Source organism: Lontra canadensis, unplaced genomic scaffold, assembly GCF_010015895.1.
Source record: "Lontra canadensis isolate GAN:19392208 unplaced genomic scaffold, GSC_riverotter_1.0 scaffold39, whole genome shotgun sequence".
Lineage (NCBI taxonomy): Eukaryota > Metazoa > Chordata > Mammalia > Carnivora > Mustelidae > Lontra > Lontra canadensis.
The window spans coordinates 1,340,922-1,362,784 of NW_022631033.1; the positions used below are offsets into that span (position 1 = coordinate 1,340,922).

Consider the following 21,863-nt stretch of genomic DNA (forward strand, 5'->3'; position numbering starts at 1 on the left):
CTTTTATTTTTCTCTAGAAAATCTCAGCGGTAGCTTTTCTTCATTAAAAAGAAAAATATTTTCTGTAGTTTCTCTTCCAAAGTGGGATCTCGCAGCTGACAGAGCTGGTCGGTCTTCCTTCAGAATGAGAGAAGGACAAGGGGCCTGCAGCATTCTTCACAAGGGCTGTCACAGCTCAGCTAGGCTTGGGACGGGCGGGGACAGTGAGAACAGAAGCCGGGGGACACAGAGCCCATGACATCGTCCTTTACGTGGCTAACGATTCCCACATCCAGAGGGATGGCAGAGGACACGCCTGGGAATGCACGGGGGCTTGGTGTCTCCGTGTAACAGGCTTGTGGTTCATTTTCACAAGCTTCTGAAGGGGTTTCAGGTGCCTTGAGTGGTCTCCCTGCAGTCGGACTCAGTACATATGGATGTGAGAAAAGCAAGGAAATCCTGGTAACATCCACGGCTCACTTAGACCCCTGTGAGGAGCCAGTCTTCTTTAGGGAGTGGGTAATGGTCCGTCTTTCCTGTGTTCCTAGGGCTGTCACTTGACTGACTCCTCGGCCTCCGCAGTTTCTGAGACTTGGGCCAAGCCAGCGTGTGTGTGTGTGTCGGCTGCATCAGGCTAGTTTCCGCGGGGACCGGGGTGGATATTTGGGTCACGCACTTCCTCTCAGCTCCTCCCCCCGTGCAGACCTGAGCGTCGTTACCCTCAGAGAGAGGCTCCTGAGACATTGGTCCGTCTCCCCCAGGCTTGCGTTTGAGGAGGCCCCGGTTCAAAAGGCCCATTTTTGCCAAGTAACACTGGGAGTCGTCATCTGCTGGCTTCAGGCGATGCTTGGGAATCCAAGCAGACGTAAAGACAGGCCGGTCCTGGGTGATTTGCGCAGAACAGAGCGCCTCCTGTATGCAGAATTTACCTTTTTACCCCAGCAGGTGCTAGACTGAGGGCCCTCGGCTGTCAGAGGGTTTGGTTCATTGCACTGAGTGTCCTCCCTGGTGGAGGTGAGGGTGGAATGGAGAAGGGGGTCCTGGATCTTCATGCCCGAGGTGATGGACGGACGGACGGATGCTTGTCTGCACCAGAGACCTACCCTGTTTGCTTCGGTGAGATCTTGGGATAAGAGCCGACGTGTATAAACCACGACATCAGATACCAAGACAGACGTAGCAGAGGTAGCGTTCTCTGGACCTGCCTGTGGTAAATGCCCCTTCTGCAGACGCTGAGACAGGATGACCGCCCCACGTTTCTGCTCCCTGTGCACCCACACACCGCTCTCCCCTCCCTATGTCCGTAAATCTCCACTTACCTTACCATCCCTTGGGGCCCAATTCAAGTGCCCTCTCCCCATTCACCCTTAAGCTGTAAGGAATCATGCTCTGGCTGGGACATGGGGCTTGAAAGCTCAAGTGGCATGGGCGACGTCAGTCTGTCTGGAGCACGGTCTGACCTGGCGTCCGATGTCTTACACTCCAACTGTCCATGGCATTAGTCGGAAGCATGCCTCTACCAGTCTGCTCAAGGGAGTGGGGACCCCAAACGGCTAGCTTATTTATGACCCTGATGTTTACTTTCTTGTGTGTAAATGTGCAGATGACTGTGGGTTTGATGACTCAGGGCCCACAAGAGCCTACTTGCCATCCGAGCACCCGGGATGTCCCATGAGCAGTTTCCAGGCCTCCTTACGTTGGGTATTTGCACCCAGGAGGACACAAGTGGGTGTTATCAAGCTATGAGGACCTCGGCTCACATTCAAAGTGTCATGTGTGGACATAGCCATTTTCTCAGGGAGTCTGTGCGTGGTTTCTGTAACATTCCCAGTTTCTTCAGAGCATTGAGACCACGGCCTTGGATTCCAGCTTTCCTGGGTGAGCCCACAGATGTCCACCATTCCTGGCCACTCTTCTGCCTCAAGACCTTGCTCATTTTGTTTATCTCTCCACGTACATGTGTCTTCTGCCACGTTACGTGGTTCTCCAGTGTCAGAGCAGGGCGTCCCTGTGCTTGGTGATCCAGGAAGGATTTCCTACCCGATCTTGGCAAAGATGAGTCACCAGCCAGGTGCAGAGGAAGGAGACCAGCATCAGGCGTGTCATGAGATGGAGGCAGATCGAGGGCCAGATGTGCTGTAGCCAAATACGGTGCACAGAGCAGAACCTCTGGAGAACAGTCACCAGCCTCCCCAAAGTGACGCTGAGACAAGTTGATTTAGTGAGCTCAGGACCCATAATACCACGCGGTCGTCCCAAGAAGCCGAGGGATGGCCAGACTAGTGATGCTCCCAGTGAGGCAGGTAAGCCAGAGAATGATTCCCGCGGACCTGGGAGGCTGCAGGTCTCAGAGTCAAGGAGTCTAAACTGAGTCTCCATTTCATAAACCGAAGGGGCTTCCTGAGCTTTGTCCGGTCACCAGAAAGTGCAAACAGGAGCCGTAAGGGGCACCTCTGATGAGTGAGTGAACCGCGTGAGACTCCGCCCGGCACAGAGCACTTGGCCTGGGCTGTTTCGGGGTGAGAACTTGTTGCTGAGCAGGACGCTTTGCCCTGAGGAGCTGGAGGATTTGCCGCCGCATTTGAGGACTCTGCAGCCTATCTAGCATCCACGTGCCGCAGCTGGGCATCTGAAGGCCAGACCCCTTGTGGGAGGGGGGCAGGGTTGACTTGTGGAGGACAGACTCATGAAGCAAAAGTACAGGCCGGACGTCCCACCTCCCCTCACGTAGTGATGCTCGGAAGCAGCGAGCGGCACCGTTCTCTACTTGGTTGTGGTTAGTCATTGATTCTGTCTCCCGTATCGCTCCTGTTAGGCAAAGGGTCGAGCAGCTCCGAGATGAGGAAGGTCACTGCTTCTGCAGGCGTCTCTTCTTACGCCTCCCCCCAAGCCCCTAAGACCCGTGCCGGCAGGTGTCTGTGCCCCGCGGCACCTGGCGATCATGTGGGGCGAACAGCAAACAACCTTTGGTTGGAGGGGAGGACGTGAAAGCTGGAGTTATTTACCTGGTGGGATTCATCATGCAAGTATCTCGGTTGCGTGTCTGCGCTGGGTGGTGCCGGTGTGGGAGGTCATTTCCCAAGGACGCCCTGCAGTGAGCAGACATGTGGCCCGCACGTTTAGTAAAGCCTCCCTGAGCCCATGTCTCTTCCTGCCTGCCACTCGATCACGGAGGGGCCCTGTACGGCCGGGGGCAGCTTCAGCGTTCCCAGCAGCAGGGCTGTGCTTTCTGGCTCTCAGGGCCGGCTGGGGACTTAAGTGAGTTTTCCTCTGCTTTCCTGAAAAAGAACAGGAGAGGGGATATCTCAGGGTGGATTCAAATTCTTTCTTCTGTTGCGTTCAGTGCCGCATTACTACAAAGCAGTACACGTGTACAAGGAAGGATGGGCACACGCATTCAGATCTCTTGCTTTAAACAAACCAAGAAAGAAGTTACTTGTTTAAGCAAAGACGCAGGTCAGCTTGTCCTTTGGATGGCCCACTGCATCACTTATAAAAGGTTTGCCAAACAAGAGAGTTCATGTTAACAAAGTAAAATGAAGGCAGAACAGTGTGTTTAAAACCTCCCCCTATCTAGTGTCCATGCATCTCCCACACAGCCTGTGCACGAGGAGACAAGGTCACAAGCCTTTGGGTGACAAAGCCATGAGGCCCTTTCTGGGCAGGCTTCATGGGAAATCGAGTTTTCCTCACACTGGCAAAGACGGGGATGCTGCTGCTGTCTTTGTGATGCGGCTCGAAGGACGCACCTTCCAAACACAGACACAGTTGGGTGGCGTCAGGCTTGCCCAAACTTTGGGGGAAACTAGTTCATTCACACAGTACATACGTGAGGACCTGTGGGTTTAGCAGACACTGGACTTCAGAGCACTTGGCTTTCCAGGTCATAGTTTTCCTCTTAAAAGGAATGTGAAAAAGCCATCTGATCTACCTGTTGATACGGAGACAGGCCCAAAGCAATGAACCATTCGTGCCTGGAGCGGGTCTAGAGCTCCCGGCTCCGTGAGGCGCTCGTGCGTCCTGACCCTCCGGGCTTCTGCTTAGCATCGGAAGCTCTACCTCTCAAACAGTTTGGCATGTGTTGAAACTCACTGCGTGACTTTTTAAAGAATTTACAGATATAATAATAGAATCTATTGATGCCTGCTCTGTTAAGTAATTATATCCTTTTTTAGGATTCTTTCCAGAACTCACAGTAGCTTTATAAAATGTCTTGTAGCTAATGAGGAAGGCCCCCCGCGACGAACACTTAGGTTCTTGCTCTGATGGACAAGGCACCTGGGGTCTGCCTGCCTTGCCCGGAGTTCCTCCCAGCCCCACCGCTTCCCTGCCCAAGTGACACAGCCGGGGACGGTCACCTGGCGGAGGCGCAAAGCACTGGGGGTGGAGCCCTGTCCTCCAGCAGCACGAGGCCCCCACACCCACCTCCTGTCCTCCAGCAATGCGAGGCCCCTACACCCACCTCCCGCCCGGCACGGTCTCCGGTGGGCCCTGGCACCTCAGGCCAGTGCTTGGTGGGTACTGCAGCCCACAGATCCGTCAGAGCCTGGAGCACAGGGACCCAGAGGGAGCACCTGGGGCGCTTCTGAGGACATGGTAGAAGGCATGCTTCCTGTCTGGTGGGAGGGTCCCTGGACCACATGGGGCTTTGCACTTTGGGGGGAGTCTTGGGGGGTTTTCCGGAGGAAATACCCCCGCTGGAGCTGTACAGAGGAGCGCGTGAGGGAGGGACCGCCGTGCGCAGAACCCCAGCTACACGGACCTGATGCCGCTTGCACAGTTGCGAGGTTTCGTACTACTGCAGGGAGACCGTGCGCACAGGGAGAACGTGACCACGTTGATCCTGGAGGCTCAGGTACTGCCAGAGAGGCGGGGAGGGCAGACGTGCAGGGGCTTCTCCAAAGGAGGGAGAGGTGGGCTGTCGGGATGCGCCGCAGTCTCCCTTCACAGAGAGGGACTGGGTCCCCTGGAGCTGTCCAGGAACAGGACGTGTCTGTGAGTCTCAAGAAGATCATTTGCTCAAGATTGGTCATTAGGGCCTCTGAGATTCAGAACTAGCAGTCGCAATAGCCCTCAGAATTAAAATCCTTCTCTTAAAGGGCAGGAGTCCACGGGCTTGCACGCAGGTTTGGACACCATGGGGAGCACCGAGTGGCTGAGTGAGTCGGGGGGAGAGGTGTGGTCCTAGAGCAGCCGGGGAGGTCCCCCATGGCCACACAGAGACCAGACACGTGGGGACCCTGATGAGCCCCGCAGGCCACTGAACGAGCCCTAACTGGTCTGAACTGTGGGCTGTTCCAGTTCCTGGTGAGGGCTGTGTTTGAGCACAGAGACGGGAAGAGTCACCCGGTCCAGCAGAAGCCACACTCCTGAGTTCCAGAATTCAGCACCGCAGATTTGCAGAGGAAAGCTCCGTCGTGATTATTTTAGAGTTCCTCACTGCCCAGAGACACACAAAAGCCAACTTAGAAGCCTGGTGGCTTAGCCCTGCACACGGCAGGTCCTGTCCCCAAGGAGAGCCCCATGACCTCACACGTACTTGGAGGGGCAGTAATTGTCTAGCCTGAGGCCCGAGTCATTTGGCAAGAGTGCAGAGCCCTGACCTGGGAACCTGGAGGAGCTTCTAGTTGACGTGGGGTCTTTGGGCTCCTCCTGCTTGCTCCTGCCGCTACGACAGACATGGGTGCGCCGAGCTGTCAGGACCTTTGTGTGACTGTGGCGTTTGCTACAGAAACTCTCCTGCTGTTAGTTCACGAGCTCTTACAGGTGATGCAGGACAAGTCAGCCCAGCCCTCCGTGGCTGTCATCGTATCGGAGGCATGGGGTTGACACAGGTGGTGCTGGGGACGCTGGCTCTCGCCCTCAAGCTGAGTCATCGGTACCCAGGACTCCCTGCACCAGAATGCAGCTTTGTCCCCACCCACTGACCGCTCGGCCGTTTCCCTGCCTTATGTCTGCCCTGTTGGAACTTTGTTTTGCCGCCGTGACTGCCACGTCAGCAAGGAAACGCTGTCTTAAATGCTGGTGAGAGCGAGGAAGTTGACGGTGGGACTCGCGTTAACACCAGGCATCCCCACGGTCCCTCTTCTAGAACACGCGCCCTGTGGACGCTGAGGGGGACACTCCACGGGAGGCTCCAGAGGGGGGCTTGGGAATCGCGGTGACGCCCCGGTATCTTTCTGTAAAAATTTATTTTTGTCCTCCTTTTCTCTCTTCTTGCTAGTTAATTATGAGCTTTTTAAAGTACAGTTTAGACCAGGTTGATTAGCCAGGCCTGCTGTGCACTGTAAACAGTTAATGAATTGCTGCTTTTCCCTGAACTTTTCCACCTTAAAGTCCCGGCAGGACTTACCTAACCCCAAATGCAGAATTTTTTTTTCTTTTTTTAAAGATTTATTTATTTATCCTGGGGGGTGGGGAAGGGCAGAGGGAGAGGGAGAACCACAGTCAGACTCGCCACTAAACAAGGAGTCCAACACAGGGCTCGATCCCACGACCCTGAAATCATGACCTGAGCTGCAGTCGAGAGTCAGACGCTCAACCGACCGAGCCCCCAGGTGCCCCAAACGCAGAACATGTTTTTAAGAGCAGTCCTGCATCTTCAAGGTTCACGGAGAGCCCGTTGAGAGACACTGGGGCCGCGACAGGTCATGTGCGACGGGAGGAGGAAGAGCGCGTCTGAGTGGGAGGCTCCAGAGGAAACGCTGCTTCTGGCGGAGATGGCAGTAGACCGTTGCCAAGACTCTGTTCCACAGCCAGCGTGAGCTCAGGTGACTCGTTACGTCTGCCGCTTCCTGGTCCTTCTCCAGAGCACCCGAGTTCAAGCGCTGACAGATGGCTGTGGTGTGAGTGTGGGCCCATTTTGCAGATAGAGGACTAGTCCGGAAGTCAACGGTCTTTATCTTCAGGGTCCCCGCTCTATGTTTGTGTTCTTCCACATGCCATCCATCTCTTGGTTCTCGCTCCCTGGGCTCCAGGCTCCGGACGGAGACCATCCTCAGTGTCTCAGCTGTACTCACGCTGGGAGGAAGGGACACCAGCGTCCCCTCTCCCAAGAGCTGTTTGGGTTTCCATGGAGAAGTCAGGACAGGGAAGAAGGCCGCACACGCTGAGGCCATGTTAGTGCCACGTCCTCTGCTCAGGGACATCCCAAAGGTTCTTCTCCCGTCATTCGGTCCCCATTTTACAGATGGCAGGTGAGACTCACGTTCCCTGCCGCAGTCACAGAAGCAAGGGCATGCTTTCGCCGGGATGTGGGGCAGTCGGCCCTCAGGGTCCAGCGGCGGGAAGCTGAACAGCCCCTGCGGGGTTCCTCACGGCAGCAGGACTCAGACAGGTGGAGCCAGAGTCCTTGAGGGCGAACCCAGAAATCTCAGCTCGGACAGCTGCTCAGGGCCGTGAGCTCCTGGGGTCTCTGTGACTTAGGAGGGTGCCTGTAGGGTTCTGGAGAGTCCTGGGAGAGCTCTGCCCTAGGGAGGGGAAGGTCAGGGAGGCTGTCTGCCTAGCCTGGAGGCTGGTGCTATGCTTCCTTCAGGATGTGGCTCCTGAGCCGGGGAGGGACTGCCCCGTGGACCCTGTCACTCTGCTCTTCTAGTTCCCAAGTGACCCCTGAGAACCCCATGTCAGATGGCATTTTCATTACAGAGCAGGAACTGCTGGAGGGGCACAGGCTGCCAGTGGGAGCATCGCGTGTCTGTGTCATAGTGTCAGAACGTGCGTCTGTGGTCACGGCATGCGCTCCCGGGGAGCAGTTGGACCTGGCACGTCCGTGCTGGTCCCACGTCCCTCATGTCCCTGGGACCCCACAGGACCAGCCATCTGGGGGGGTTGAGACATACAGAACAGCGTGGCTGCCGCAGTGTGCACCGTCCGTCTGTGGCGCATCTCAGGTACTGCTCCTTAATTTGTTAAACCAAAACGGATCTGGAAATTGAGGGCTTTAAGAATGATTGCCATCTTGGTGTTGTCGTGAAAACTTGTACCTATTAGGGTTCCCGCTTGTCGACGTGACGGGTAATGTATTTAAATAAGAAGAATGACGCCTTCGGCACGATTTGTCGATGAATAATAGGTACCCTGTCTCATCTGTCATTTCTAAACAAATGTTTCTCGATTTTATTAATATCCAAAGGAACAGTGAACAATGGCTAGGCCTGGGGCTATAGATCAAAATTCAGTGTTACAGCTAAATAGTCCTGAAAGTGGCTATTTACAAAGATCCAGGGTCTGAAACAACTACCCACAAATCAAATTTTTGAAGTTGCTTTCTTTCAGAAAGTAAGAATAAGCATAAAATTTTGGCTATGAAATATTTTAATAGATTTATGTAATGAATTTTATATATAATTACAAGTTTATTCACATCTGTACAATAACTGAACATAATAAATCATAAGCAGAGTTTGTGGGGTTAAAAATGCCTTTTTTATTTTTATTTTTTTTTATTTTTTAAAGATTTTATTTATTTATTTGACAGAGAGACAGCGAGAGAGGGAACATAAGCAGGGGGAGTGGGAGAGGGAAGCAGGCTTCCTGCCGAGCAGGGAGCCCGATGTGGGGCTCAATCCCAGGACCCCGGGATCATGACCTGAGCCAAAGGCAGATACTTGATGACTGAGCCACCCAGGCGACCCTAAAAATCCCTTTTTTTAAAGTAACTCGCCCCGTGAAGTCCTGACCTAATCCATGTGACCATGTGAAGGCCTCCCGTGGTGCTTCTGCCTGAACTCACGTCGCTGGACAGAGCTCATGTTTCTGTATGAGTTTCCTCTAGGCTATGAGCCCCAAGCACGGGTCACCATGCTGCAAATTCAGGGTCGGTCAGTAGGTGTCTGTGGAGTGAGGCTTTCTGGGATGAAGGTCTACAGGTGTTCAGTGTTCAGATGTGACAAGGAGGCAGTGGTGCTGAAAGCCAGGAGACCATCCCTCTCAACTTCTGTTTCCAGGAAATGCTCAGGTTAGTGCAGTAGTATGTGTGACAATATCATCTTCTCAATGATGGTTTAAGGAGGAATTTTAGTAAGGTAGGACTAGCCCCAGGCTGTGTGCAGTATTTGGTCCCTGGGCGAGGTCAGGACTCCCCGATAGGCCTGGGTCTCTCATGGCTGCTGTGTGGTGTGGCCTGGGATGGAAGATTCAAGGCTCCTTTTGAGACCTTTCCCTGAAAAGCAGGCTACCCTCAAATGCTTCATGGCTCTGAGTGGGGACAGAGACCTGGTACTGGCCACCATCAGGCAGAACAGGATGTAGCGTGGGCACTTGGGGAAAGTTGCTGGCATCCGTTTACAGTTTAGTATGAAAGAGTTGGTCATAGCTCTTTTCTGAGCCCAGATTTCGGTTCCAGAAAAGGAGTGCTTTAGAGAAGAGATTGAGGACAGTGGGCACGTGGACACCTAAGAAAGACCCAGAAAGCCAAGGAGAAGTGGTACAGGCACACGTTCATCTCCTCATCATCCTCCCCAGCGTGTCTGCAGGGGTTCTGGCTGATGGCTGAGCAGCGGATCCCGGTGTGAAACCTGGCAAGAGGTGGGTTCGGGAGCCAGAGAGAAGGGTGGACTCCGGGTCTGGCCTCCCCTCCTGCGTGCAGTGGCTGTGGGAGCGCTGTCACCTAGGTATGCTGTAACATGCGCGGCAGTGGCTGCCAACCAGACACGTGGTGCTGACGGTTTGCAGAGCGTGCAAGTACAGAGTCATTCAGTTGTATGCCACGAACACAGTGTTAAACGTCAGCCGTACCTCCCAGGGTTTTAGGTTAATCACTGACGTCCCTGAAGCTCTCCCTTCTCATTCGCACAGTGGGCGTGACAGCCTCTTGGCTTCCGCGTTCCCACACCGAGCGGCCTCCTCCCAGGCAAGGATCCACACTCAGTGAATGAGTGGGGACGACAGACTGCGTGTCTGAGACAGAAAAGGAGGATGTCAAGGGGTGGGGGCCTGGACCTCTTGCTTTGGGCAGGAGGGTCACCTGGCCTCTGGGTAGCCACCACCCCACACTGTCTTTCTGAAGGGGTTCCCAGGGACAGCGATGCCAGCAGGGCCGGGGGACAGCCAGCGCGACGTGCCTCTACGCCCCGCACAGTGGTCAGGGTCTGCGAGAGGCTCAGCGACAACCATTCTCAGGACTGTGTGTGCTCCCAAGCTGCCCTCTTCAGTGCCTGAGAAGCCGCATGTGAGTCACAGACAGACAGCCGAGGAGACACACCGGTCTACCCCTTCTTCCCCTTCCTTGTGTTTCTGGGGAGCTGTTTCCGGGTCTGGACTGGGAGCTGCCTATGTGCACTACCCGTGGCCTTCTGGTTTCCCCCAGCAGGGGCTCACTGCCTGCCGCGGGGGCAGGAACCACACCAGCTCCCAGATCAGTGTCTCTGCCCTCCTCCTTCCAGACCATCTCATCTGATGAAGGAGATTCATAGGGAAGCTGTCCCATCATTCTGTCGTGCTTCTAAAACACAACCCCCTGGTCAAAAAAGATCTGCAGAGTGCTAGGAGCTTGGAGGACAGCAAAAGGTCACTCTTCTCCTCCAATCAGAGACCCTGACTGTGGCCATCCCGGTAAATGCCTCCCATCCTTCCTCAATGCACAGCAAGGGTCACAAAGCGCACAGAGTTTGCACACCACTTTTCCGTGGACATTACACCAGGAACTTCTACAGTAGTGGAAAGGTCTCCAATGCTTTATGCTTCGTACCCTAGTTTACCAGACCGTTCTGCTGCAGGCAGATAGTTTTAAAGGGAAAGAAGCAGTGCCGCTGTGTATCTTTAGTCATTTGTGTGAAGTCCTGGGCAAGGCGCGATCATAACCAGAACCTTGTCCATCCTGCATGTCGGAGCCCGTGACACACGGCGTGGAGGTCGTCCCGTGGAGGGTGAACAGGCAAAGCCAGACACCAGATACTCATCCAGTGCAGAAAATTAAGGCAACATGTCAAATACAGAATTGAAGAGTATGTCAAAGTTAACGTCTTGGGTTCTTTCAAGGTAGCAATGCCTGAAGAACTCTCCAGATAGTAGGGGGCATAGCAGAGAGACTGAGAGGGAGGGTAGCAGTGGAGGACCCCATTCCCTGTCTTCACACGCAACCCGTAATTCCAGGTGCACCTGCACACTGTGGGGCCGTGCTGGGGGCCCCTGTAGTCCATGCGCGCTGGTCACCGTGGCTGCCCATGCATGCTGCCCACGTCTGCCGCCTGTGGCTGGCCCCTTGGGGTTGGATGGCAGGTGTGATATTTGTAGTTGGAGGAGGAGAAGGTAGGATTGGGGCCTTCAGTAAATTACTTTGGTTCATTCCACTAAGTGAGCGGTTCTCCACCCTGGCTAGACACTAGTCTGGGCTCTGGGGTCATGAAATGAACCCGCCTGGGACCCCCAACCCCAGTGGAGCCAGGGTCTCTAAGAGATGCCCCAGGCCTGAGCGTCTTCTTGGGGGTGTCAAGCCAACATTTAGCCAACGAAAGCACAGAGAGCCTTTTGTAAAATTGAAGTTCAGACAAATGACAGATACCCCATAGATATAATTAACAGAATTATTCCTTGAGTATCTGACCTTCAAATCTAACTGGGCGTTCTGCACGGCCTGTGGCATCCTGACCTAGGACTTCTTATGAGTGAGCATTGGAACGATCCGTCTATCAGAGACACAGAAGTAGCCATGTGCATCTTGGAGGCCTTCCTGTCCTGTAATGCACTTAGTAGTAACCCACAGGTGAAGGCCAGGTTCTCGTAAGCTTCCTGAAACCCTTCTCTTTGTCTGTAAAGTAGTTACTTCCAGCTTAACCATGGTGGGCAAATCTTCAAGCAAACTTTGGCATAAAACCTTATTAAATACAGAAAGTAGTGCAAAGGATTTAACAGCGCACTCATTTGGAATCTAGGTTTAAAACATATAAAATACAACTAATGTCACTTTGGAAGTGAGTAATGTTCAACTTTAACAGTAAATGATACCATTTCATCTGGAAGCCTTTAGAGATTTAAATAACTAAGAGTCTCCTTCTTACTTCAGCATTTTTATTTTATTTTATTGTTTTTATTTTTATGGTTATGTTAGTCACCACACAGTACATCATAAGTTTCTGATGTAGTGTCCCCTGATTCATTGTCTATGCACCACACCCAGTGCTCCATGCAGTCCGTGCCCTCCTTAATGCCCACCACCAGGCTCACCCAACCTCCCGCCCCCCTCCCCTCCAAAACCCTCAGTTTGTTTCTCAGAGTCCACAATCTCTCATGGTCCGTCTCCCGCTCCGACTTCCCCCAATTCACTTCTCCTCTCCATCTCCCCATGTCCTCCGTGTCTTTCCTTATGCTCCACCAGTAAGTAAAACCATATGATAATTGACTCTCTCTGCTTGACTTATTTCACTCAGCGTAATCTCCTCCAGTCCTGTCCATGTTGATGGAAATGGTGGGTATAAATCTTTTACCCAGGTCCAGGGACATGCAAGTGTGGGTGGCGCTATTGGTCATAAGTGAACTCCTTGGAAGATTATAACTCACAGGAAGGCGGCAGGTGGTACGCTGAGCTCATGAGCCTCTGGGCCGGGAGGCGGGGCTGTGCGGGGGATCACACTCCCCTACCGAAACGAGTGGGTGCTCAGGCCACCACCTGTTTGCAGGGCCCTTTGTGGTCTTCCTGAGTTGGGTTGAGGTTGATGCGCTAGTGACCTTGTGTTGTTCTCTTGGCTGGGCTCAAGTGACATTTAATTATGAGTGAGAATTCTGCAGACTTTAGGGGCCACTTCTGCTGAGAGCTGATCCTCCATCCAAATTTAAAATCGTGAGCGTTTCTGTGGCTTTCAGAGAAACGCCGTCAGTAATCATCGTGGCAGCGGCTGAATGGCACAGCTGTGACTGGAACAGAAGGGAAGCGAACGTTAAGGCTAATCAGTGTCTTTGTCCTAACGGAGCAGAAATGAATTCTTAATTTAAGCAGCCTTCACATCCCATCATTAGGGAAACGGCTAAAATGTAGGCTTGAGTGTGCTTTTTTAAAAAGTAAACTTCTAAAGAATGGGAAGATTCTAGAAACCGGGCAGACTGTCGGAGTGCCGAACTCTGTGGCAACTTAACTTTCTCAGCAGAGTTCATGGAGTCTGGGGAGCAGCTGCCGTGTGTCGTGCCTGAAGTCTGGGACCACCTTGCACTCTGGGGGCATCCCCAGGCCTGCGCCGGTAACACCAGTGACCTTGCGAGGCTCCTTTCTATCTGTCAGGAATTTCCTGACCTTGGCCACATGGTCAGAAAACTCATCTACGCAGACAGACCCACTCACTTGACCGCCAGCCTCACCCCCCACCCGACCCCCGTCAGGGGGCGAGGCATCCCTGGGGGCATTCCTGGGGGAGGCTGACATTGGCGGGTCTGAGCAAGGGGGAGAGGCTCCGGGTGGAGCATGACACGCACAAGAGCACACAGTGTGCAGCCTCCAGAGGGACAGAGGCAGCAAGACCTGGGCAAGGAGGCTGGTGACCGGGTCCAGCCCTCTGGGGGAGGAGCCCCGATGGGTCCTAGGACCCGAAAAGGAACAGAACACACCTGGACAGGGGCCACCTCTGAGGGAAGACTCAGGATCAGCTGGGCACCACGTAGGGGCCAGGAGTGGTCTTTGAGGAACCTCAGCGGGTGGTGAAGCCTACGTTTAATAGCAAATCTTCCCCTTCTGCCCCCATCGGAGCAAAGCCTGCTGTCCCCACGGGCAAAGGAGGCCACTGTCCTCTTCAGACAGGGCTGCAGTTGGCCCCTTGTCCTGCTGCTGCCGGCCCCTGTGTGCACCCTCCAGCCCCAGGCTCATGCAGGGCGGCAGAGGGCGCGGAGGCCCACAGCCCTCCTCACGCGCTCCCCATCTCCGCGCTGCTTTCCAGTTTGGGGTTCTGTGTCGGTCGCATTTGGGAGTGAGATTGTCCCTCTGAAGGCTTGTGCTCCGACATGCAGCATGGACGTCGGAGGTCCGGAGGGGTCGGGGGCAGGCCGCTTCCCTGCTCGGTTGGGAGGGACGTGCCCCCGCCCTCCCGCTGCCACGGAAGCGCCGGGTTCGCTGACCCATTACTCATGCGCTTTCGTGGCTGTGCTGCTGGGAGCAGGAAACGGGCACAGTCCCAGCTCCGCAGGCTACACCTGCCACTTCAGGTTCTTGTTTTCCTTTACGCTGGGAAATCCAGTATTTTCTTATGAGCAGTGTCCCTGTCCATATACAAAGAGTGGTTTTCCTTCGACCTACAATGTTGAAGCCTTTCCTGTTTCTATCATTTCCAGGCTGGTGTGATCGGAAACAAACCTTCTCCACCAGGAGGCGGGATTTGTATCCGCACGTGGGAGGGTTTAAACACGCGGAGTGGAAACAGGGCTTCATAGGTCAGGTGCTTACGAAACACGGGTCCCTTGATGCTAATACAGACAGAGGCCGCCGTCCGTGGCCAGCAAGAGCCCAGCCCCGCAGGGTCAGAGGTGCGGCTTCACAGGAACCTGTCCCTCATGTGACCTCAGACACGCAACGGACCCTCCCCAGGACATCATAGTAGAGATGATGGTTCCTGCCTCACCACGGTGATCAGGACAGTAGTGTGAGCCCGGGGAGCCAGGACCCTGTGGGTGCGCCATCAATTACTGTACGTAGCCCCTCTCCCCCCAACGTCTCCATAATAACAGGTCGTGGAGACCCACAGAGGGTGGTGCGCTCCCAGCTGTGGGTGGTCCTGGCCCCAATCCCTACCTTCCAAGATTGATCTGCCACCAAGTCCCGCGAAGTGTGTACAGTGGGAGAGAGAAGACACCCAGACAGGGACACCAGTGGTGGCTTGCCCTGGGCGGTCAGGCGCTCAGCCCTCCAGACCACTCTTGGAGTGAGCCAGCAGCTCCAGAAGTTGGCTCACTCTCTGGTTGTGGACCCAGCTCGGCCGCTGCCCCCGAATCCATTCCCTTGGTCATGGGACCGGCCGTGGCCAGGAGCAAGGAAGCGTCCTAGGGAAGCTGAGCACCCCTGGGAGGAGGTGGGGAGTTGCGCTGTGCACTGAGCAAAGCCAAACCCTGTGCAGTGCCTGTGCTGACGTCCGGTGTTTGGCTCTGACCCCCTGGGGCCGTGTCTCTGTGGGGGACCCTAGCTCTGCTCAGCAGCCACACCGTGCTGGGTGCCCGTGCTTCTCCACAGAGCAGGTCACGCCTCCTCCCAACTTCCAGGACCAGCAGTTTGCCTGTGAACACCCTGTGCACGTTTCTGCCCCAGAAGGGCCACCTCTGGGCACGTGGAGGGTCTTCAGTGTCCACAAGCAGACGCTGTGATTCACTGTCCAAGTCCGACTCAGTGAATCGAGCTGGTCTCAGATGTTACGTAGCCCCACTGCATGCTGGGAGAGCACATGACGGGCCCTGGGGCCACCAGACCCCCTGTGGGACCCCGTGCATCCTCCAAGAGCCAAGGGTGGGCCTGCTGTGCTGACAGGGGAGGAAGAGCACAGGGTCCCCCCACACACTGCAGAAGGTCACTCGGCCTCAGCACTGTCCTCCTTGGATGGCTCCTGAGACGGGAGCCTGCTTCACAGAGAGACCTCGAGGAGCGCCCGTGTGGCTCAGTGGCTGAGCGTCCAGCTCTTCGTTCTGGCTCCAGTCGTGATCTTAGGGCCATGGGATCAAGTCCCGTATCGGGCTTCCCTGCTCAGCCTGGAGTCGGCCTGAGAGTCTCTCTCCCTCCCCCTCTCCACTACCCCCGCTCACATGCAGGCTCTCTCTTTCTCTACTCTTGCTCTCTTGAATGAATGAATGAATGAATTAATGAATTAATTAATTAATAAAAAGAGGGGCGCCCGTGTGGCTCAGCTGGTGAAGACTCGGCCTTCAGATCGGTCATGATCTCAGGGTCCTGGGATCGAGGCCCGCATCGGGCTCTCTGCTCAGCGGGGAGCCTGCTTCTCCCTCTACCCTTCAGCCTGGCTCGCGGTCTCTCTTTCTCTTTCTCTCTCTCTCTCATATAGATAAGTCTTGGATAGACAGATCGATAGATGGACTGATAGACAGACGTGAAATGCCCACTGACTTCCACGAACACTGGATTTCTTCTTGAAGTTCATCTACCTGGGGCTCCTCGGCCCGTCTGTCCTTCCCCCACCCCAAATCATTTCTCTGGTCTCTTTTTCCCCTTCATCAGTGGGTTTTACCTCATTCCAAGCAGAGTCCAAGATGAGGACTTCCTCTTGAGGAAGGTCGGAGCAGAGTCTCCTCTGAGCGAGACACGATCGTGGCAGAGCGTGGCACACAGACAGAGAGATGACGGAGGAACCGGCCAGCCTGGCTGTCTGTGACTGCCGTCCTCAGGTCGTGTTGGGGGAGGTAGCAGGGTGGTGAACTGCCTGGCACCCCCACGGGTGATCTCGGCCCCTTCCTAGACCCCTGGGGTGCGGGCGGGAGTCCGCCTGCAATGGCAGAGGCCGTAGAGGACGTGCCCGTGTCCCACTTTGCCCGTGGCCGCTGGGTTCCTTGGGCCACTCCCGGTGTGTCTGCCACTCAGCTCAGACGCTTGCAAGCAGGAGTGTGATTACACAAGCCTCTGAAGGCTGACTGGTGCTCTTCTCCAAAGCACACAGCAGCAGCGCTGGGTCACACGTCAGAGGACACTGGTGTCATTGGGCTTTGGTACAAAAGACAAACAGCTTGAGGGATGGGTTCAGTTGGAGGGGTTGTGAGTATCCAGCCCCCAGCTGGAGCCCCTTCAGGGGCCGTGAGAGCGAAGACCAACGTCATCAGATGCGTTTCCGTGCATTGTAGAGGGTTTCCAAGATGCTGGGGTCGATGGCACGTTTCTGTTTCTGCTCGGAAAACGTGAGGGAGTGTGGACATGCGATCTGACGAAGGTGTGCCTGGTTTCCCAGCCCTGACTCATCTGGCACCTCATTCTGCCCTGCTTCGGCCCCTCCTGGCTGTGGGGGCATCGGTGTGGGGGGTGGGACCTTGAGACGCTGGGTCAGGGCGGCTCCCCGGCCTCCGGTTCCGAAGGTCGGGTGCAGAGCCTGTGGCCACACCCACGCACACTGGCTGCTCCTGGGACACCTGTCTGTTTACCTCAGTGGGGCAGAGCTCGGCTCCTGTGCACTGACGGGTGGAAGAGAGATGGCGGAGGGCGTGAGCATGCGCCAGGGCAGGTTTCACGGGGTGCCGCATCAGTGGGGCAGTCAGAGGGGGTCGGTGTGGCCCACGCCCCCTTGCAGGTCTGATGGCCCCCCGGGCAGACTCTGGGGAGGGCAAGACATCTGGGTGAGGGACTGGGTAGGGGCAAGGGGTACACACAGTGGGACCCCGGTGACCTGACACACCAGCACGCCGGGTGGGGCGGGGCGGGGCTGGGACAGCTAGTGACACCCACAGGCACTCCCGATGCCGCTGGACCTGCTGGCTGCATTTACCCTCGGCCCATTGTCTGTTTTTTCTTTTTTTCAACTGTGACGATTTTGCTTAGTTGAGTTGCTTCTGGGTCTCATTTTATCTCAGTCCGTCTGACAAAGGGCAGGAGCAGAGGCAAAGCACACAGTCATTCCCACCCTTCAGACTCGGGACCGACCTTCAGTCTGACTCTCCCACCATCTGGGGAGGAGTGTTCTCGAAATAGCGCGATGGGTCCCCGCGTCCAGCTGCAGGGTGATTACACGACGGAGCTCGCACTCTGTGAGCGCACGGCTGTGTGAGCACATGCAAGCGTCCTGTGCACGGCCTCCGTGTGCCCGGCGTGTGTGTGTGTGGTGTGTTGGCTGACCTGTCGTACTTGTGGTGTCAGTAAGCCGTACCACGTGAACGTGCCCTTCGCTTGCCTTGTCTTTGTTGTGTGTGTGTGTTCACGGAGAACACGATCTGAAGTGGAAGGTGGGTTGTTTGGGTTTATTCTGCTAATGCCACACTTCCCCAACTAACACAGGCTGCTTTCAAGCTGGTCACACGGACCACGTGACCACAGTCCCCATGGCAACTGTATTTAATTAGAACTCACATTATATTGCATTATATTTTCAAACACATGAAAACATAGTCATCTCTGCTTTCACATGCTACCTAACGTGGTCGTCTGACTGGCCAGCGCTGGACGAGACCACTCGTTAGCAGGGAGACACAGCCCCAAAGTGTGCAAAGCTGCTGTTAGCCCCGCAGAAAGGGAGCGTGGTCAGATCACACCAAGTAACTTGCTTGTCACATACTAGCCCGGTCCAGTGCTTTATTATTGCTGTGGCACAGTTTCATACATGTAACTTCGAAAAGCACTGGCTGGAGGTCCCCTAGAACGAGATTGTACCACGGATCTGCATGAGAGCTCGGCTAGCCGCTCCCACGGCCAGCCTTTCTTGACGTCCCATACGGTGACCGGGAATGCCAGTTTGCTGGCTGGATGGCGAGAGCGTGCGCGGGTCTGACCGCAATGCCCCGGAATGACTCCTTTTGCAGACTACAGTGTGGCTAACTGCATTTACGGTGACTAGTGGGATGCAAATGTGGAATATTTGCCTTAAAACTCATTCATGAATATTGAAAGCCTGCATAAACACACGTGGAAAACTACATTTATGGAACACTTACCATGGTGGTGACATAAGTATTACACACGTCCTGTGTTTCCACTAGAGTCCCTACCCAAAGCTGCCTGTCTCCTTGGGGACACCAGCTGTCTCCACCTCTCCCTTCTAATTTGCTGTGGGGTTGGGGACCCTGGGGCTGCACAGATGGTTCCCAGGGCAGCCAGCAGAGGCGGGCAGGGACTGCCAGGCTCCTCCACCCCAGCTCCGTGGGGGACAGCCAGTGAAGAACACAGCTCTCTGTGTCTCTCTGGCCTCTGGATGGCCCCCAGGACCTCTGTAAGAAGGTTGGGTCTGCATTTGTGAGGTGTGCAAGCGAGTGAGTAGAGGTCAGTGCTAGTGACCTCAACCCTAAGTGTTCTCCCAACGGGAGGACATGAAATTCACGTTCGGGAAGAACCTGACCTAAGATTAACTGATATGAAGCATTAACGCGCTAACTGTAGGCTTTGAATATGGATGAAGACGATCTCAGTCTAGAACTTTCTGGACAAGAGAGGAGGTGTTATCCTGGGCCAGGCAGTGCTCATGGGGTATTCTGGGAGCGGGATGCAGCCATGGGACACAGAACGCGGCCAGCTCTGCAGACGAGTTCTCATAAATCTGCGTAGAGCTCAGACTGGCCATTGGTTGTTGGTTGGTGGTTAAACCCGAGCTAGAGCTAAGAACCACGAATGCGCTGCCTGAGTTGGCACCCACACGTGGCTCTGAGCCGTGGCCTTTGAGCAATTGTGAGGAGCCTGTGGTATTGGGGCGTCCAGGTGAAGAGTGTTGGAGACGCACTGAGCAAATGGCCATCTGCCCTGAATGCACTGAAGAATGACTCTGTTTCTCTCTTGCAGAGGAAGAGGGCGGGGACCTGGTCCAGCCCGGCATCAGCTTTCCGGGGCCGGCAGAGGACGATCTAGGTAGAGTACACACCTCAACCCTGGGGGCACCTGGGGTCCAGCGCCTCTCTGCACCCCAAAAATGGTCGAAGCATGAGTGTGCCTTCGGTATGCCCTAATTTAAAGAGCTGGATGAGATGTGTGAGCGTTGTAAGTAACGTGGAGAGTGTGGAGAAGCCATAGGTGAGAACATTCTTGCTGCAGATCACGGCAGACCAATTGCTAAGACAGCTAATCGTTACGCATAATGATTGAAGCAGGCAGTGCCATAATTGGTACGCGGGTAAAATGGTAGGTCTGTCCCTTGCTTCTTCATGACTGAAACTCCCCCTGAGTCTACCCAAGGAGGGAAGATGTCTTCATTCCCGGTTCTCCACATGGCTCCTCACGGACACAGACCACTGATTGCTGTGGGCAAGCCCGGCACGTGCCAGGCTGTAGGTGCCATGGGCGGGGGGGCTCTGAGTCACTGTCATAGGGTACATCCCTAGTTAGGGTCTGTGCCAGTTTTACTCTTGCATCATCACAGACACGACAAAGCTAGTGCCATCTTGATCCCTTGGCCATGACCCCTTGACATGGATCACACTTACGTGAAAAGGGGCCCGTGTTTCTGTAAGACACATGAGCTGTTGAATTCGTTCACTGTCCAACGGTGACTGAGAAAACACCCCCACCGTGGCTCGGCCCTTTGCCCACCACCCGCCATGACAGTCGCCAGCCTGAAAGCTCACCAGCTCCTCTCCCAGGTCACCGATGACCCTGAGCTGTCACAGCGCTTGGGACTGAATTACGGATCAACAGGCTGATTCCTGTTTGAACTTGAGTTTTTCTTTGTTGATTTCAGCCCTGTAGCCAGTGACTCTGTTGCCCATTGGATCGTCTTTGCGAATAATATTGTAAGTGGAGGGAGTCCGTTTGTATAAAGCCGTGATGCCTTGTAAAGAAGAGTAGAGGCAGAAAAAAAGCTTTCTTTTCAATTAAACTATGAACATAGGTGCAGTTCTCAAAGAACAATAGGACGTTCCACCGGGCGGCAGAGCTCCACGTGCGCTTCTCACCCGCCTCCTACAGAGGCCTTTCTCCTCTTTCTCAGAAACATGCAAACTAAGTCATCTTCCCTCCTCACGGGAGAGTATCCCAGCTTCCTCGTTGGAATCTTGTTCCACTCTGGTGACAGTCACTAGCGAGCAGGTGTCCAGCAGCACCCAGGGAGGGCGCGATTTGACTTTGTTTCCCTGGGACTTGGGGAGTAGCTCACCCGCATCTCACAGGCACACAGTTCTGATGTCATGACTCTGTCTGCGGTGCCCGTTCCTCCCTGCGACTGTCTCTCAGAACGGGGGAGACCTCCCGAAACACAAGGAGTGCACATCCCCGACCTGTGTTTCGGGGGCCTGCGGGGGTTCGAGGCTGACCCCTCCGTGGCGCAGGGCATCCCAGGGAGAGCCTGTCTGCTCCGGGGGAGACGGATGCCCTTTCTCAGCTTGTGCGCAGCACGCTGGGCATAGTTGCGCGGGGGTCGGCACCACGGACGGGCACAGATGACCGAGTGGTGGCACAAAAGAAACACGAGGTCATGGAGATCACACTGGAAACACAGGTCCCCCCATGTTCCTATGCCGAGTCCCGGACTCGGAGTTTCGGTGTGTGCCATAGTCACGTGAGCTGAGCGTGAACGGGAGGGTCCAGGGATGCCAGGGGTCTGCACATCTCGCTGGCGGTGTCGCGGACCTGCGGCCGGAGTTGGCGCCTGCACGGGGCCACTTGTTGGGGCTGTGTTCCCAGAGAGGGTGTCCGTGCAGGGGAGGGGGGACAGGCTAGAGTGCACAGAAAGTATTCTTTGTATTTGGTAAGATAGACACAACCTAAAATTGACCATTGAGGACATTTTTAAGTGTATATTCAGGGGCATGGGGTCCATTCACCTCATTAACTGTCACCACCTCTCCCCCAGGACTCTCCCTCTTCCCCAGTGGACCCTCTGCACCCAGGTGCCGGTAGCTCCCCTGCCCCAGCACGGTGACCGGCACCCTATGCTCCACTTCCCTGAGCCTGTCACAAGCTCCTGTTCCGACTGGGCTCCTGCAGGACTGGTCCTGCCGTGCCTGGCTTCTCTCACTCAGGGTCATATCCCCAGGGTTCACCCACGTCGTAGCAAATGACAGCAGCTCACTCCTTCTCACGGCTGCGTGATAGTCCACCGTACGGACTGTCCACATCCAGTTTATCCGTTGCTCTGTAATGACACCGGGCTCACCTGCCCCCCAGACTCCTGAGACTCATGCCGCGGGGCGTACAAAAGCTCTTCGAGACCTCGCTCTTATCTTTGGCAGATGCTCCCCGGAGCAGCCGAATCCCATGGAAATGCTAATTCCAGCTCTGTGTTGAGGAGCCTTGTACTGTCTAGGAACAGAAGCATTTGGTGAGGTGTTTCTACAGTCTGGTCATTAGG

General features: G+C 55.0%; 1 protein-coding gene across 2 annotated transcripts in view; it reads left to right on the forward strand.

Annotated features, from left to right (window-relative positions):
• Window positions 1-21,863, forward strand: part of DLGAP2 (DLG associated protein 2) — a 707,896-nt gene that overhangs the window by 526,757 nt on the left and 159,276 nt on the right. Inside the window, exon 6 of one of the 2 annotated variants that reach the window (XM_032869809.1) lies at window positions 19,364-19,429. The exons of the other annotated variant lie outside the window; for it this stretch is intronic. Coding sequence (XP_032725700.1) covers window positions 19,364-19,429 — 66 coding nt within the window. The remainder of the gene's footprint in view (window positions 1-19,363; window positions 19,430-21,863) is intronic. 2 annotated transcript variants of the gene reach the window in all.